The sequence below is a fragment of the Myotis yumanensis genome, unplaced genomic scaffold, assembly GCF_028538775.1.
Source record: "Myotis yumanensis isolate MYYU_CA2020_CCGP unplaced genomic scaffold, mMyoYum1.0.hap1 SCAF_4, whole genome shotgun sequence".
Lineage (NCBI taxonomy): Eukaryota > Metazoa > Chordata > Mammalia > Chiroptera > Vespertilionidae > Myotis > Myotis yumanensis.
Window position 1 is genome coordinate 5,048,332 of NW_027223755.1, and position 16,566 is coordinate 5,064,897.

General features: G+C 41.9%; 1 protein-coding gene across 1 annotated transcript in view; it reads left to right on the forward strand.

Moving 5' to 3' along the window:
* Window positions 1–208: 208 nt before the first annotated feature.
* Window positions 209–16,566, forward strand: part of MROH2B (maestro heat like repeat family member 2B) — a 53,488-nt gene continuing 37,130 nt past the window's right edge. Inside the window, exons 1-9 of the mRNA XM_070411411.1 lie at window positions 209–236; window positions 2,283–2,344; window positions 3,765–3,875; window positions 5,072–5,231; window positions 5,919–6,017; window positions 10,483–10,637; window positions 13,777–13,917; window positions 14,291–14,383; window positions 14,475–14,544. Of these exons, the coding sequence (XP_070267512.1) occupies window positions 209–236; window positions 2,283–2,344; window positions 3,765–3,875; window positions 5,072–5,231; window positions 5,919–6,017; window positions 10,483–10,637; window positions 13,777–13,917; window positions 14,291–14,383; window positions 14,475–14,544 (919 nt within the window). The remainder of the gene's footprint in view (window positions 237–2,282; window positions 2,345–3,764; window positions 3,876–5,071; window positions 5,232–5,918; window positions 6,018–10,482; window positions 10,638–13,776; window positions 13,918–14,290; window positions 14,384–14,474; window positions 14,545–16,566) is intronic.

The window sequence follows — 16,566 nt, forward strand, 5'->3', positions numbered from 1 at the left end:
CAAGGTGGTAGAACACAGCATCCTCCTCAACAGCAGCCCATCGCTGGGAGCTTCCAGATCAGTTTGCCAGTCAAGTCAAGGAGGGACTTGCATGTAGAGAACCCGATGTGAGCCTTGTATGAGAAACCTGCCGCTCTGCTTCTTGGACCTTTTAGCCTCACTGTTTCTGATACTTAGGTGCTATCTCTTAGCCTGAAATAGCGGCAATATGTCTCAGGGCCCGGAGGAAACTGTAGGTAAGCATCGCGGTCTTCTGAGGAGTTAGGGGTGTTGTGTCTGTGTGACCATGTGCATACGTGGGGCTGAGGGTGGAATGTGTCATGCTGGGAGGTTATGTACCTTAAAGGTTTTCTGAAAAGCTATGCTGGAGTAAGATTGCTTCTCTCTACTCTCCCTCAATTCCAAAATAATAAAACTGCCTTCGTTGTAAACCACCGATGATAGGCCCGGAGCCTGAGAGATGACCATGGCTTATCTTCTTTGAAAATGCATAGTCTACCTGAGGAGAAAGTGGCTATAATACAAAGAAAGACAATTGCTTTTTGTCGCTGTAAGAAACACCCAAACATGTACATAAATTTTATAAAAGTTCCTTTGAGCCAAACTGATGCCATATGCTGGGAGCAAGCTCTCAAATGCTCGGCGGAATAAGTCTAACGGCGGCTTTTCTGCTTTTGAGATTAAGGAGGGCACATAAGGAAGATTACTTGGAGGTGGGAGGAAGCAAGGTGGGTTGGATTACAGGGTAAAGATTAGGTGCTCTCTTGAGGGTGGTTATGTCTTTTTTAAAAATATATATTTTATTGATTTTTTACAGAGAGGAAGGGAGAGGGATAGAGAGTTAGAAACATTGATGAGAGAGAAACATCGATCAGCTGCTTCCTGCACACCCCCTACTGGGGATGTGCCCGCAACCAAGGTACATGCTCTTGACCAGAATCGAACCTGGGACCTTTCAGTCTGCAGGCCGATGCTCTATCCACTGAGCAAAACCGGCTACGGCTGGTTATGTCTTTTTTAAAAAAATCTTTATTGTTGAAAGTGTTACAAATGTTTCCCTCCTTCCCCCATTGAACCCTTCTAGCCCGCCCCCAGCCCTCCACCCTAGGCCTTCACCACCCTATTGCCTGTGTCCACGGGGTATGCATATATGCAGACAGGTTCTGCGGTTGATCATCTTCCACCCACCACCCCCACCTTCCCTCTGAGCTTCCACAGTCTGTCCCATGCGGAGGGTGGTTATGTCATATTTCAAAGGTGTGTTAACCTGGTTGCACAGAAACAATGAACAGGGCTTGCTTAAAGCAAAGAGAAACCTTTTACTAAAGGAAAAAAACAAACAAAGAAACACCTTTTACTAAAAAGTTATAGGCTTGAGGTGTGACCTGCCCATTTTAAATTGTATGATCAGATGACCCCGGGAGGTTACTCTCCCTTTTATTCTGGTCCATGCTGTTTGATTTTAAATACTGGAAGAATCCTGTGGAAATATTTTCCCCAGTTTTCAAGTGTGGCTGCCTTTCTGCGTTGCCCAAAGAGACTGTGCTAAGGGCTCTGTCGGAGCTGGAGGCTTGTGGGAACTCACCACCCCCAAAAGCATCTCATCTACCAACGTGCCCTGCGGCCTAAAATGGCTCGTTTTCTTTGACTCGGTTTTTATTATTATTTTATTATTTTTAGTTTTTAGTTTTCCAGAGAGCTTTCTTCAAATACAAATATTGTTGGAGAGTGCAAGTCAAAAACTTTTAGATTATTGTCAGAAAAGAGCGAGGTTCCATGAGATGGGACCATAAGGGGACCTAATAGGGCCCAGAGGGGAGAGGGGGTGGGAAGGGAGCGAGAAGATGGGCTGAGGGAAGAGAACTGCATCACGCCACTGCCTTCTCGTGCTCACATCAGCTGTAAGGGATTCAGCTCATGCACTCTGGGAGCTGAGCCTTGCGAGAGGGGCTACAGGTGATGCCTATGGGACTGGAGGGATACATAGGAACTTAGCATCTTTTATCTTTCCCTCCACATTTAATTTAGGTTTTGGGGGAAATATACTCAGCATCAGCTCGTTTCAAGTGTGTCAAGTACAGGACATATGAATAATAAGACATAGTTTCTGCCAACCGGGAGCTGACAGTTAAGGAGAAGAGGGAGAGAGGGGGTGGGGAGAGAAAGACAGAGGAAGAGAGAGGAGAGAGAAAGTGAGAAAGTGAAATCTTTGGGGGACTATTGATTGTGATTAACAGGAGGGCATTTTAGCACACACTTAATTCTTTCTCCATGCATTGTAGAGACTTTTGGATATATCAATCTCACCATCGACATGCTGAGCAAGGACGATAATATCAGCAAGGTAAGGAGGAGAGAGAAAAATCTCTTTCCCATTGACCTTTTCTAGCCTGGTTATTGCAACATCTCACATATGCCCTTCTTTGCCTAGGCCTCCTCTTTTCTCTCGGGCTTCTCATGTGGTAATCAATTTTTCAGGAAATACACTTACAATGACGATCATTACAATGTCTAACCAATTCCATTTGGCATTTAAGGAATCAGAGTATCCAGTTCTAGAAGTTTGCCAAAGACTGCCTCTTTCCGTAACCTTTTGCAGGAAGATGTGGAAAGTGGGGGATGTTGGACTCACAACCGTGTAGATTACAGCTGTAGAATTTGAGGCGCCTCTGAAAATCCCAAAACACCTCCCCTAATCATCTGTAATGCCAATTCACAATTAGAGGTTCTTTCCTCTGAAGCCTATTCTGGCTTCATTAACCTTTTATAAAATAACCCTATTGCTTTCCAAACAATAGTGCATCATATTATATTCCCTCCTCACAACTTTATAAGGTCTTTATTGAGATTTTCATTTGACAACTGAGAAAAGGGAAGCACAGAGAAGTGACGTGAGTTGCCTGAGAACAGCAGGACTACATCCAAACACAAGCCTGTCTGACTCCAAAGTAATTAATGGCCCTAGTGATTATTCAATGCAGCTTCCCTGGGAAGGGCAACACCCTTTTCTTCACCTCTTAATCCAGTGGTTCTCAGCCCTGACAATATGTTAGAGTCTGTATGCAAAGAGGGTTCTTTCACTTTTAAATGTGGGGGCATTACCTCGAGGTAACATGCTTGAGGCTGTGGGAGATTTCAGAACACCAGTCTTTCATCTTCCAGAGGCCATGGGGCCACCCAGGTGATGTGGAAGAGCCTTCACGTGCTGCATCTGGTCAAGCCATACAATTCCCAGAGTCTGTAGCTCTATTTAAAAAAAAAAAAAATCACAACTTTCTCCCCACAAAGACATGAAAGAAGCAAGGGCCTAGCAAAGACATGAATGAAGCAAAGGCCTAGAAATCTCCCTTAGGAACAAGTTTTGTAGCCTAGTGGCCTCTTTGGAGTCACATTTGTTCCTTAACACTAGTCACTCCCTGGTAATAAGAGCAACAATGAGGTTGATGGGCATTTCCATTCCCCTGAGTGCCCTACAGGAAAGATTTCCAAGAGACTTTGGTCGTCAGGTAGCCAACCCCTGCCTTCAGTTAGATTTTGCCATAGAAATGTAGTCATGTTAATTAAAACAGTTTTTAGAATGAACTTGGGTCTACCTAAAAGCCTTCCATTCCTGAAGATGGGGATCATGTTCAGGAAGCCCCAATGAAGATACATAACATCCCTAGTGATGCATTGTGTACTTTAATGGTGTCATTCATTTGCATTTCATGAAATTCCTTTAGTTCTGCAACTCAAATTTCTGTGTATCCCTTGTACGTTCACAGGAAGATATTTATAGTCATCTCACTTCCGTCATTCAGAATACTGACATCTTGGATAATGCCATTGTCCAAAAGTTGATTTATTATGCTTCTAAGGACATGAGAGACAACAACGTAAGTTTGATTGTTGATGATGAGTCCATGTCGCCGCCAGCAACAGGTCTCTAAGTGGCCTCGCTGCACCCATGCAGACATCCGTAAGCTTTTTGTACATCGCTGCCTGGACTGCACATCCCTTTTATTTGTTCTTCGTGGTAACCTGTCTACAGTATCCGTGTCTGTTATTTACCCTTTCACAGATGAGGAAACTCGGGCAAAACTAAGAAAGACTTTAGAGGAAATATTACCCAACACACTTTTATATGAGGTAGTTGATGTTGAGAGAGGTGTTTTTTCCAAAGTGACAAACTATGTATTAACAGAGCAAATGACTAGAATCCAGTGTCTTTGGGCTCCCATATAAATTTTTATTTCTTTGTGTGCCTACTTATCTATGTACATAAGCATTGAATCTGAAAATTATTTGAAGAAATTATGTTGAGGCCATAGGATAATGGTATTTTCTCCCAGAAAGGATTTTTATTTGTTTACCTGCCAAGGGAATGAACAACCTATGATTACTTTTAGAGCTTGAGATTTTTTTAGGCAACTTCCCAGTGGTAGGTTTGATAAAATTTACCTACTTCATATAGAGAGGATAAATGGCGATGAAAGGAGACTTGACTTGGGTGGTGAACACACAATACAGTGTACAGATGATGGGCTGTAGAACTGTGCACCTAAACCGGTATAATTTTGTTAACCAGTGTCACCCCAATAAATTCAATAAAAAGGAAAAAAAATTGCCTAGTTCACTATTCCCAAAAGCAGAAGACTCTTCAAATATCTCCAATATCAAAGATATTATTAGATCAGAACAGTACTAAGACACAAAGCTCTGGCCTCTTACTCCCAGTTTCCTCTCCTTGTGACCTTTCCACCCCAGTAATTCAACCACAATAATTCATATCACTCGGACATAAAACGTAAATCCTGTTTCTGGTGCCTGATCCACCAGCAAGAAAATATGTATTGACCCCAAGTTTACAAGGTTCCTGTGAAAATCTAGCTTGAAAGTGAACTAAAATCACCTCCTCTTTCCCAGCTACTGGCACCTACCCTGTGGCTTTCGCCCTGGGTTTATAAACAACCTCTTCTCCCTCTCTCCCAAAGCCAGGGGGACTTAGAAATGTTATGTATTCTATTTTCCCTCTGCAGATTCACTCTGCTCTTTCTCTGCTCATTGTTGCTGTTTTCCTTTTCTCCCTCAGGTCCTCAGAGAAATCAGAATGCTGGCTGGCGAGGTTTTGGTGTCTCTTGCTGCACATGATTTCAACTCTGTCATGTATGAATTACAAAGTAACTTCAGGATCCTGGAGCTGCCCAATGAATTCGTTGTGCTTGCCCTGGCCGAGCTGGCAACCAGCTATGGTATAGAGGGAATAGTCTCCACATTTTCCTGGGACACAGCCCCCCTGATTAACTGTTGAAAACCCCAGTGGGAGCAAACAGCAGAGGGGAGAGCATCTCTACCTTATGCCAAGCCAAACATTATTGTCAGAGGGATTTGGGCAGCTGTGTAAGTTACAGGCAGAGATGAGCCTGCCGACTGCCATTGGTTGGTCCGTGCTGCTCTGAATGTGGCTGGATTATCAGCCACCCTCACCTTCCCTTTCATCCAGCATTGTGTTTGCAGAAGCACATTTTTCACATGGCGTATTCTGCAAACCAATGGACATTTATAGGCAGGATGGGTTTCTTAAGATTGTTGTCTATACCACTTTATTTAACAGATACTTATTGAGCACCTATTATCTGTGCTAGGCCCTTAGGGATATAGGCCAGTTCTGATGGAAGGGATGAGCATTAATGGTATCATTATCCAAATAAGTAATTGCTACTAAACATAGGTGGCCAGATAACTAGTGCCATTCCTTAATCCTCTAACTACGACCTGGATGGTGGTGGGGCGGGATGAGAGCATCCTCCTCCAGCCTCCTGCGCCTGCCCGTGGCAGCCTGGGAACGCTTGTGTGGACAGTGTTGATATGAGGAGGGAGGCGTGGTGGGACGCCCCAGTGTGAGAAGATAATGCCTTTCTCCTCTTGCCCCACGGCAGCGTCCCAGAGCATTCCCTTCATGATGATGACCCTGCTCACCATGCAAACCATGCTCAGGCTGGCCGAGGAGGAAAGCATGAAGGGAGCGTTCTGTGTCGGTGGGTACCCTGTGCTTTCCCCTTTAAGACCAGTCTTGTCCTCTCCAACACCTGCCATTTATCCAGTGCCCACCGTAGGGAGGGCCCCGGCAGAGATTTCTCTCTCTCTATCCTCATGACAGTTCTGCAAAGTAAGTGCTTATTAGACCATTTTACAGACAAGAATGTGAGAGCCATGGAAGTTAGGCAATTATCCCAAGGTGGCGACCCAGTCGATGAGATGCAGAGGCGGCATCCAAGCCCAGGTCTATGTAACCACCCAATCCATACTCTTTCCACTGCGCCGTATGGCCTCCACTTCCAGCCTCCTCTTTAATTGGATCACAATTTCTCTACAAGGATAATGAGGGCTTACCTGCTCTTTCCAGTTGGCTGAATTTTAGCATCTCTTTGTAATGCAATATCGTAACAGTGATAAGTAAACAATCTAATCAAATATAAGCAATCACAAAATCAAGTAAAATAGGTAAACAGCCGTAACCGGTTTGGCTCAGTGGATAGAGCACCGGCCTGAGGACTGAAAGGTCCCAGGTTCGATTCTGGTCAGGGCCATGTACCTTGGTTGCGGGCACATCCCCAGTGCAGGGTGTGCAGGAGGCGGCTGATCGATGTTTCTCTCTCATCGATGTTTCTGACTCTCTATATCCCTCTCCTTTCCTCTCTGTAGAAAATCAATAAAATATATTTTTAAAAAAATAGGTAAACAAATTATGGCCATAAATCTCCCCTCCCCACCCCCCACGCACACACTTTCAAGCTGAAATTCATCTACAGTAATCAAGGGTCTACAAAGAGCAACATGCCCTGGAATTCCTAGGGGACAGTGAGGGGCTTTCCGGATGGTTCTAGAGGCCTAGACTCTTAACTCCGACCTGCCACAGAGCCATCAGCTGCCTCCGCCCTTCACTCAATCTCAGTTTCACCCCAAAAAACATCAAATAAAGATTCCTCCACCCTTAACATCCCCAATATTATTATATTGTATTATTTGAAAGCCCATACTGTCAGGAATGTCTTCTTTACCTATCAGCCAAGACTATTTTACTCTACGTTGCCCTTTTCCTCTTGTTCTGTCCTCAATGAAGGTAATTTTTGTCATTGTTGTTTTTATTTATTTTGATATTTATTTATTAAATTAATTGGGGTGACACTGGTCAACATGAACATATAGGTCTCAGGTGTGGGAGAAGGTAATATTTATATCTGAAATATACTGAAAATTGACTATGTGCCTGGGCACTGCCTTGGGTATTTCATTTAACCTTCACAGTAATTCCATTAAGTAGATAACATTTTCCTCCATTTTGACGGTGAGAAAATTCAGGTTTTGGGAGGGTAGGCAGCTTGCCTGAGGTCGTATAGCTAGTATCTGGCAGAGCTATTATTTGAACTATAACAGCCTGACTCAAGGACTTCTCAATACTTCTTGCTATGCCTGCGTACTATGACAGCTAATACTGTGTTCTGCAAATAAACTTTGGAACCTCTACTTGCAAAATTAGCAACCAAGTAAGTAAGAGAAACTAAAATCAGAAATCATAATGGTAATGAATAAGGGAATTCTCTGTCTTTGTGTTATCAAGTCATTTAGTGCTCTTTGGTCCTAGAGCAACTTCTGCCTGACTGCCACCAAAGAAAAGGTATAAAGTTCAACAGCCATCCATCCACCCATCTATTCACTCAGTCAACCAGCAAATAAGTAGACCCTGTATCCATTGTGTCGAATACCATCAACAGACAAAACATCAGGCCTTCTCTCATGTTACTTACAGGCCAGTGTGAGACACAAACACACACAAGCACAAACACACACATGCACAAAAGATTATGATAAAGTGTAGTAGGAGATTATCATAAAGAGTTCAGAGGGAATGTGAATGAGCCAATAAGTGGCCAGCTGTAAAGCTAAGATACTTGGCATCTTTACTATAGTTTTCTTTGCATAGGGAATACCCTGGAGAGAGTAAACTATGATTTTTCTTTTTCATCAATGAAAGGGGTAGAATGAGGGCTAAAGGAAAAGATAATATTATTTCATGCACTTGATACAAATTCATATGGGTTAGTGGCCCAAATGGACATTTTTGTAGGCCAAAGGTCTTTTCAAATTTTATTCAGGTAAAACAGACACACAGGAAGGCATACAAATCAGAAGTCGATGAGCTGTAACAAAATGACCATATCCATTTGACCATCACTCACATCAAGAAGTAGGACGTTATTAACACCCCAGATGTCCTCTTTGTCTTTTTCCCCAATCATCTTCCTCTCCATTCTCTCACAATCTTGACTTCTAATATCATAAATTAGTTTTGCCCATTTGTGAGGTTCATACATGTCATTTTGTGTAGTGTAGTCTATTTTTATTTCTATATACAATTACATGTCTATACTACAATTTAATTTTCCATTCTATCTGCTGGCAAATATTTGGACTGTTTTCTGTTTGAGGCTCTGACAGCCCCCTCAAAAAACACACCCTCATATGAACATTCTTGTACAGTTTCTAGTGCCTATATGTATGCATATCTAATTACTAGAGGCCCGATGCACGAAGATTCATGCAAGAATAGGCCTTCCTTCCCCTGGCTGCCGGCACTGCCTTTGCTCTGGCCTGGAGCTGCCTTCCACCTCCGTGCATGGGGCAGGGCACGGAGCGGCTGGGGCAGGGCAGAACGCTTGCATCGTCGCCATGGTGTCGCAAGCGTCCCAGCCTGGCCGCTGCCATCTTTGTTGCATCAATTTGTATATTCCCTCCTTATTGGCTGTGGGCACCACCGTCTTTGTTGCAAAGTGACAGTCAATTTGCATATTTCATCTTTATTAGATAGGAGGGTTACATTCCTAGAAGTGGAATTTCTTTTTTTTTTTTATTGCTTAAAGTATTACAAAGGGTATTACATATGTGTCCTTTTTTTCCCCGCCCTTGACAATTCCCCGGCTTCCCCTACCCTCCAGTGTCTTATGTCCATTGGTTATGCTCATATGCATGCATACAAGTCCTTCAGTTGATCTCTTACCCCCCTCCCTCCTGCCCCCCAACCCTCCCCGGCCTTCCCGCTGCAGTTTGACAATCTGTGTGAGGCAGCTCTGCCTCTGTATCTATTATTGTTCAAAAGTTTATAATGGTCTCTATTATCCATGAATGAGTGAGATCATGTGGTATTTTTCCTTCATTGACTGGCTTATTTCACTTAGCATAATGCTCTCCAGCTCCATCCATGCCGTTGCAAATTGTAAGAGTTCCTTCTTTTTTACAGCAGCATAGTATTCCATCGTGTAGATGTACCACAGTTTTCTATGCCATTCATCTACTGATGGGCACTTAGGCTGTTTCCAGATCTTAGCTATGGTGAATTGTGCTGCTATGAACATATGGATGCACATATCCTTTCTGATTGGTGTTTCTGGTTTCTTGGGATATATTCCTAGAAGTGGGATCACAGGGTCAAATGGGAGTTCCATTTTTAGTTTTTTGAGGAAACTCCATACTGTCTTCCATAGTGGCTGCACCAGTCTGCATTCCCACCAGCAGTGCAAGAGGGTTCCTTTTTCTCCACATCCTCTCCAGCACTTGTCGTTTGTTGATTTGTTGATGATAGCCATTCTGACAGGTGTGAGATGGTACCTCATTGTTATTTTGATTTGCATCTCTCGGATGATTAGTGACTTTGAGCATGTTTTCATATGTCTCTTGGCTTTCTGAATGTCCTCTTTTGAAAGGTGTCTATTTAGATCCTTTAGAAGTAGCATTTCTGGGTCACCAAGATCACATAGTCAACCGTGGTAGATAGTGTCAAATAGTTTTTCAAAGTATCTGTATCTGTTCATACTCCCACCAGCAGTATGTGAAAATACCAGTGGTACCTTAGTCTTGTCAACACTGGATATTGTCTTAGATTTTAGCCATTCCGTGTGATATATAATAGTATCTCATTATGGTTTTAATTCACATTTTACCAGTGTGGCTGGACACTTTTTATATGTTTATTTGGTATAGTCATAAGATTTTATAGAAACTACTAGAGGCCCAGTGCATGAACTCATGCACGGGTGGGGTCCCTTGGGGTGGCCTGCGGGGATTGGGTCCCAGCTCATGTCCCCAGGCTCGCAGCCCCAGCTTGTGCCCCCAGTCCTGCCTGGCACCCCACTGTGGCCTGGCACCACCCTTTCACTTGCTCCATCTTCCCACCATGGTCCCGCTCTCATTGCGGCCCATCGGGGTGGGCAGAGCCTCCACTGCTGCCCACCATGTCACTGATGCCTGCTGTGTTCCGTGCTGCCCCCTGGTGGTCAGAACATGTCATAGTGAGCAGCCAAACTCCAGAGGGGACAATTAATTTTCATATTAGGCTTTTATATATATAGATTACACTATATTTGCTAATCATTAGTACTCTTCAATTATTTTGTGGTTCTTCCCACCATAATATTTTTCTCAGTCTGTGGTTTTTTTAAAATGCAGCCCTTGAGAAGTTCAGCAAGGCCATTTACAAGTACGTCAACCACTGGAGAGATTTCCCCTATCCCAGACTGGACGCCAAACGACTATCTGACAAGATCTTCATGCTGTTCCGGTTTATCATGGAGAAGTGGGCGCCCATGACCTCACCCATACAAGTGAGTGGAGCCCCAGACTGGCTCTCCTCCATGCTGGGTGAACTTCCTCTCTTCACATGATTGCTCATCTCAATTTTTTTTTAAAGCTATGGGTTGTGTGCCCCAAATGTGTTTGTTATTCACTTGATTTTCTTATCTTGATTAATGGCCACACTATCAGCTTATCAAACCTTTTTTTTTCCTATTTCAAATTCATATTTATTCATTCTGACTTTCAACTAATATATATTGAGTCTGCAGGACACGCCAGACACTGTTTTGCATGCTGGGAATACAGAGATATTAAACAGACCAGAATCCCCACAGACAAGATAAAATGAAAAGAATATATAGAATGTTAGCTATTTCATGTCTTAGATACCATAACCCATATTTGGGCTGAGTCCCTGGTTAGGAAAACCAACAGTCCCCAGAAATTTCCTGTGTATATGGATATCACATTGAAATAACATCTAAAGAATTTGCTTGGCTGCTTCAAAATACTGTAATTCTTTGTAGAGAATAGATCACACACTGCACATTTATAATCCCATTCTTGCCTTGCTTAATTGCTATAATTTTTTTTAAAGTGGGCTAAATTATATGCTACTTAATCTCCTATTGCTCTATTATAAAAGGTTTAACATGTAGCTACCTTCTGGAGTTTAGTTCCTTTTCTGTACTTTAAGCTATTAAGGCATTTATTTTTTAACATGCTGGGTTACTTTAAACCATTAGCAAACATGGGATTTTTAAAAATGTCCTACAGAAGTTTTTTCTTTAAGACACCTGAAAAACAAAATTCAATACAAATTTGATGACTACTTTCCTAACTTCCCACAAGAGTTAGGCAAGTGACAAGAAGGTTCATAAAGTAATAAGGGGGCATAGAGAGAGAAGCACCTAACTCCAGTGATGAGCACGAGAAAGGCTGTGGCATTGAGATTGAACTTTTAACCTCTGAAGTCATTTAACACAGGGAAGGTCCATGCCCTAAGGAGGGAATAAAATTACTAAAGCATAGGTCGGGGATGGGATTACATGCATACTTGAGTGAATCTGGTGGGAGAAGGCAAAGGAGACAGGGGAAAAGGGATAGAGAAGCAGGAAGAAATGAAACTGGAAAGGTCTTAGCCCAGCGGTTCTCAACCTGTGGGTCGCGACGACCCTTTCACAGGGGTCGCCTAAGACCATCCTGCATACCAGATATTTACATTATGATTCATAACAGTAGCAGCATTACAGTTATGAAGTAGCAACGAAAATAATTTTATGGTTGGGTCACAACATGAGGAAATGTATTTAAAGGGCCAGAAAGTTGAGAACCACTGTTAGCCACACAATGAAGAGCCTTGAATACTATTCAGGAACTTGGACTTTTTTTTTTTTTTGAGAAATGAGACACCTTTAAAGATTTTAAACAAGAATTTGAGTGCCAGAGAAATCATCGTACTATCAATGCTAAAGATGAATGGGGTATAGGGATGGAATAGGACAAGACTATTGGGAGGCTATGGAAACATTCCAGGTCATGAATGCTAATGGATCGGTAGATGTAGTGTCGGTATACAGATCTAAGGCTTCACAAGCTGAAAAATAGGGTCTACAGGACTGGCATCAATTAGGTGTTTACAAGGAGGGAAAAGAAGGCATCCGGGATGGTTCTTACATTTCCAACTTGAATGATCTTGGGCCATTAATCAAGATGAGAAAAACAAGAAAAATATCAAACACATTTGGGGCAGTAAGAAAAATGTGTTTAATTTTAGACATTTTGACTTGAATGCCTATGAGACATCCAAGTGGAGAGAGTAGTAGGTTTGGGGATATTCAGGGTTGGTGTTAAGACAAAAAGTAAAAACTAGATACACAGATTTAGATATCAGCTTTATATACGTGACAATTGAATAAGGGTTGTGGATAGAAGAGTACCTATTGAATTATCAGAGGGAACACTTTAGAACCTAGAATGAATGTCTATCCACTGTGCTTTACACCCGAAACTAATACAAAATAGTGTTGAATTAAAATGATAATTGAAAAATAAAATTTTAAAAAAGAGTATCTAGAGTGGAAAAGTGCCAAAAATAGAGTTTGGGGAGGGAGAGAGAGATTTTTAAAGGAAAGCAAAGGAAGAAAGACTCACAATGAAGAATTGAGAATGTGCTGCTGAAGAAGTGGGTGAACCAAGTGGAATGAGATCTTACAATCTAAGAAAGAAGGTATTGGAGCAAAGAGAAATATAGACTCCACTGGCATAGTGCCCAAGCGAGAAAACTCTTGAAAGGGATTCATTTCACAGAAATCTGCTGCAAGAACCATCTTAGCTGACACACAGTCTTGAGTGAAAATAACGGGGGTTGTTATTAGCCATTAAATTTGAAGTGGTTTTCATCCAGAAAAATTTAGCTAATAGAAAACCGTTCATAATATAATAGTACAGTAGAAAAGGCAGAATGTAAAACTATATATTTAAAAAATGTTAATTTTTAAAATTTTTAAATCCATAGAAAAAAGTTTTAAAGGTCAAATAAAGACCATATTAAAAATACACCAAGCTGTGATTATCTATGAGTATTGTGGGTGCAATGTTTTCTTCATCATAACTTGGGGAATTTCTGAACTTTTATAATCAATACACATTACATTTATATTTCATATTTGTTCATTTTTATGTCAATGGAAACCAGATTATAGTGAATTGAGGGATAAATGGGAGGAGGGAAGAGGAAATCAAAAATATAAACTCCTTCAAAAAGCTTTGCTTGAAGTGTAAGAAAAGAGAAAGAACTGGGTGAGAATGATAGTTGGTAAAAGTAATATAGAATCAAAGAACTTTTTAATATGAGGGAAATTTTAAACTTATTAACATAGTGAAAGAAAGTGACTATTAGAGAGAAGTTAAAGAAATAAGAGGGGTCAGGTATTGAAATGAGAATCAATGTAGATACAGGTATAGATATAAATATAAATAAAAATATAACTGCCTCATACAATGCTCTTAACCTAAACATTGTTTTTTAAGTTTTTAAGAAATATGTCTTGGTTGAAAGCAGTGAGGAAGTTTCGGGGCAGGAGATCTAAATCACCTGGTGTTCTGAGAAATGTACAAAAAGCATAATGAAGAACTATCAGTGCTATTTCTTTGCTGCCTCTGCAGACTTTGTCCATCGTTAAGGCCCATGGCCCCTCAGTGAGCCTGCTGCTCCATCGGGAAGACCTCTGTGAATATGCCCTGGGCCAGGTACCCTGGCTCCTGAACCAGTATAGTGACAAAGAGATTGATTTCCATGTCACCCAGGTAAGAATCACACCCTAAAGAGCTCATTCAGAGAGTCCACTGGCAACCATCCTAGAGCATACAAGGCTCAGGAGGCCCCAGGGAACCTGAATTCCTGTTCTGGCAGCTGAGAAATATGATAGCAAGAAGTTGGCATAGCTGGATGTGGAAACTCCAGGAAGGGATTACAGATTTTTTTTTTCAAGCTGATGAAGCAGTGAACGAGGTAAAAGGGCCCAAATCACCAAAAAACAAACAAACAAACAAAAACATGCACACAAAAAACCTGGTAGCTGCAGGAAAGTTATGGGTTTGTTCTCATAAGACATGCTCTGCCTTCCACATCCCGTGTTTGTTGTGTCACGGGCAGCCTCCAACCAACCTTTGATTCTAGAGCCTGAAGCAAATACTGACTGCGGCCGCCCTGTATGAGGTCGCCTTTCCCAAGGACTTGAAGAGAAGAATCTTCGTCAACCTCCTCCACCAGGTAAGCAGAGCATGCTGTCCAGGCGGATTGTTTGGTTTGCACCGGTTTTCTGTTTTTAACATCTACCACCTGCTTCCTCCCCCTCGTTCAGGTGTGCAGAGGTCCAGAGCCTCCAGAGAAGGAAAACGAAATGGAAGCTTCAAGCTGTTTCCTCATTCTAGGTAGGACCAAGCAGCCAGAGGGTTTTTCATCAAAATGTCTCCAAGTGATGATGATGATGGCGATGATGAAGGGTGTGCAACCTGTCGCATTAGTTACTTTCACACAGACACGCACAACATGTTTCTTCAACTCGCAGTATTCTGGGTCTTTCCCTATCTTACCTGTTCCCCCAAAGAGCGTAATATATAGGGTGACAAATCCTCCCAAGAGATAAAACTTTCAGTTCTAAAAGCAGAAAAGTCCCAGGTATATTTTGGACCTTAATCCCTTATTGAATATATCATTAGCAATTGTGGGGTTTTTCCCCCCATTTCATACATGGCCTTTTCATTTTGTTGATGGTTTCCTATGCTGAGCTGAAGCTTTTTAGCTTAATGTAGTCCCATTTGTTCATTTTTTGTTTTGTTGCCTCTGTCTTTGGTGTCAAATTTAAAAACTCATTGCTAAGCTCTGGCCAGGTGGTTCAGTTGGTTGGAGCGTCATCCCATGCACTGAAGGGTCATGGGTTTGATACCTGTCAGGGTACATACTCAGGTTTCAGGTTCGATCCCCAGTCAGGGCATGTGGGGAGCAACTGACTGATGTTTCTCTCTCTCTCTCCCTCTTTATCTAAATAAATGATGATGATAATAATAATAAAGTTTACTGCTTAAAAATTAATAAAATAAATAAAAACTTATTGCCAAGACTCATGTCAAGGAGCTTGGTCCCTATGTTTTCTTCAAGGAGTTTCATGGTTTCAGATATTACCTTCAACTCTTCATCCCATTTCTATTGTGTTTTTGTATGGTGTAAAGTAGAGATCCAGCTCCATTTTTTTTTGCATGTTGCTGTCCAGTTTTCCCAGCACCATTTACTGATGAGACTATCCTTTTCCTACTGAATAATCTTGGCTACTTTGTCAAAAATTAATTGACCATATATGCATGGTCATATATTATTTAGAAGCGAACCTAGGTGAGTTGGTAACCTCTTGATATTTGAGATTATTTCAAACTGTGTCAAACCCAAAGTCATGCTTTTTTCCCACTGGTCATCTCTCAATATCTATTCCTGTCTCTCTCCTACTTCACTCTTCTTTTCTTCTTGCTCTCACATCACGGTCTCAGCCATCTCCTGGTTAGAGGAGGCACCAAGGTCTCAGGGTCAGGATACAAAACTGTGTTCCTTCCAACATAGTCCCTGAAGACAAAAGACAAGAATAACCTATACCTCCCATACCTCCACCCTCCCCAAAACATGTCATTTCTACTACTTCATTGATACCTTTTTATTATGTTCAAGTTTTCTTTTGATTTTCTGTTTCTATACTCCTCTCTGCTCTATGCCCCAACCTAATTAACTTTCACTTTATCTCTAACAATTTTGAACCCAAACTGCTTTACCCTAACCAGGCCTTTCTTCACTGTTCCCTGCTTCCTGCCCTCCCCATGTTTCTCTTTATCTCCAAAGCTGGTGAGCATCACTCCTACCTCTGCCTCTGTGTTCACAAGGTGTTCTGGTGTCTCCGTGTCTCTTCTCCTTTTCTTATAAAGGCATCAGCCACATTCAACTAGGACCCACCCTAATGACTTCTGCCAATGAAGTTTAACTTGATTTCATCTGCAAAGAACCTATTTTTCAAAATAAAGTCACATTCACAGATCTGAGCAGGAGTGGGCCCAGGTCAAGACAGCTCTCTTAGTAATCAAGCTGCCTCATTATTTCTGTGATACCATAGAAGCAAGAACATCATAAAATCTAACTACCAACCTAACAGTGACTTTGACAATCCTCACAGAATTCCCCTCTTCCCACTCACAAACATTTCACTTGTGCCTGGATGGCGTGGCTCAGTGGTTGAGCATTTACCTATGAACCAGGAAATCATGGTTCGATTCCCTGTCAGGGCATGTGTCTGGGTTGTGAGCTCAACCCTCAGTGTGGGGCGTGCAGGAGGCAGCCAGTCAATGATTCTCTCTCAACACTGATGTTTCTGTCTCTCCCTCTCCCTTCCTCTCTGAAATCAATAAAAATATATT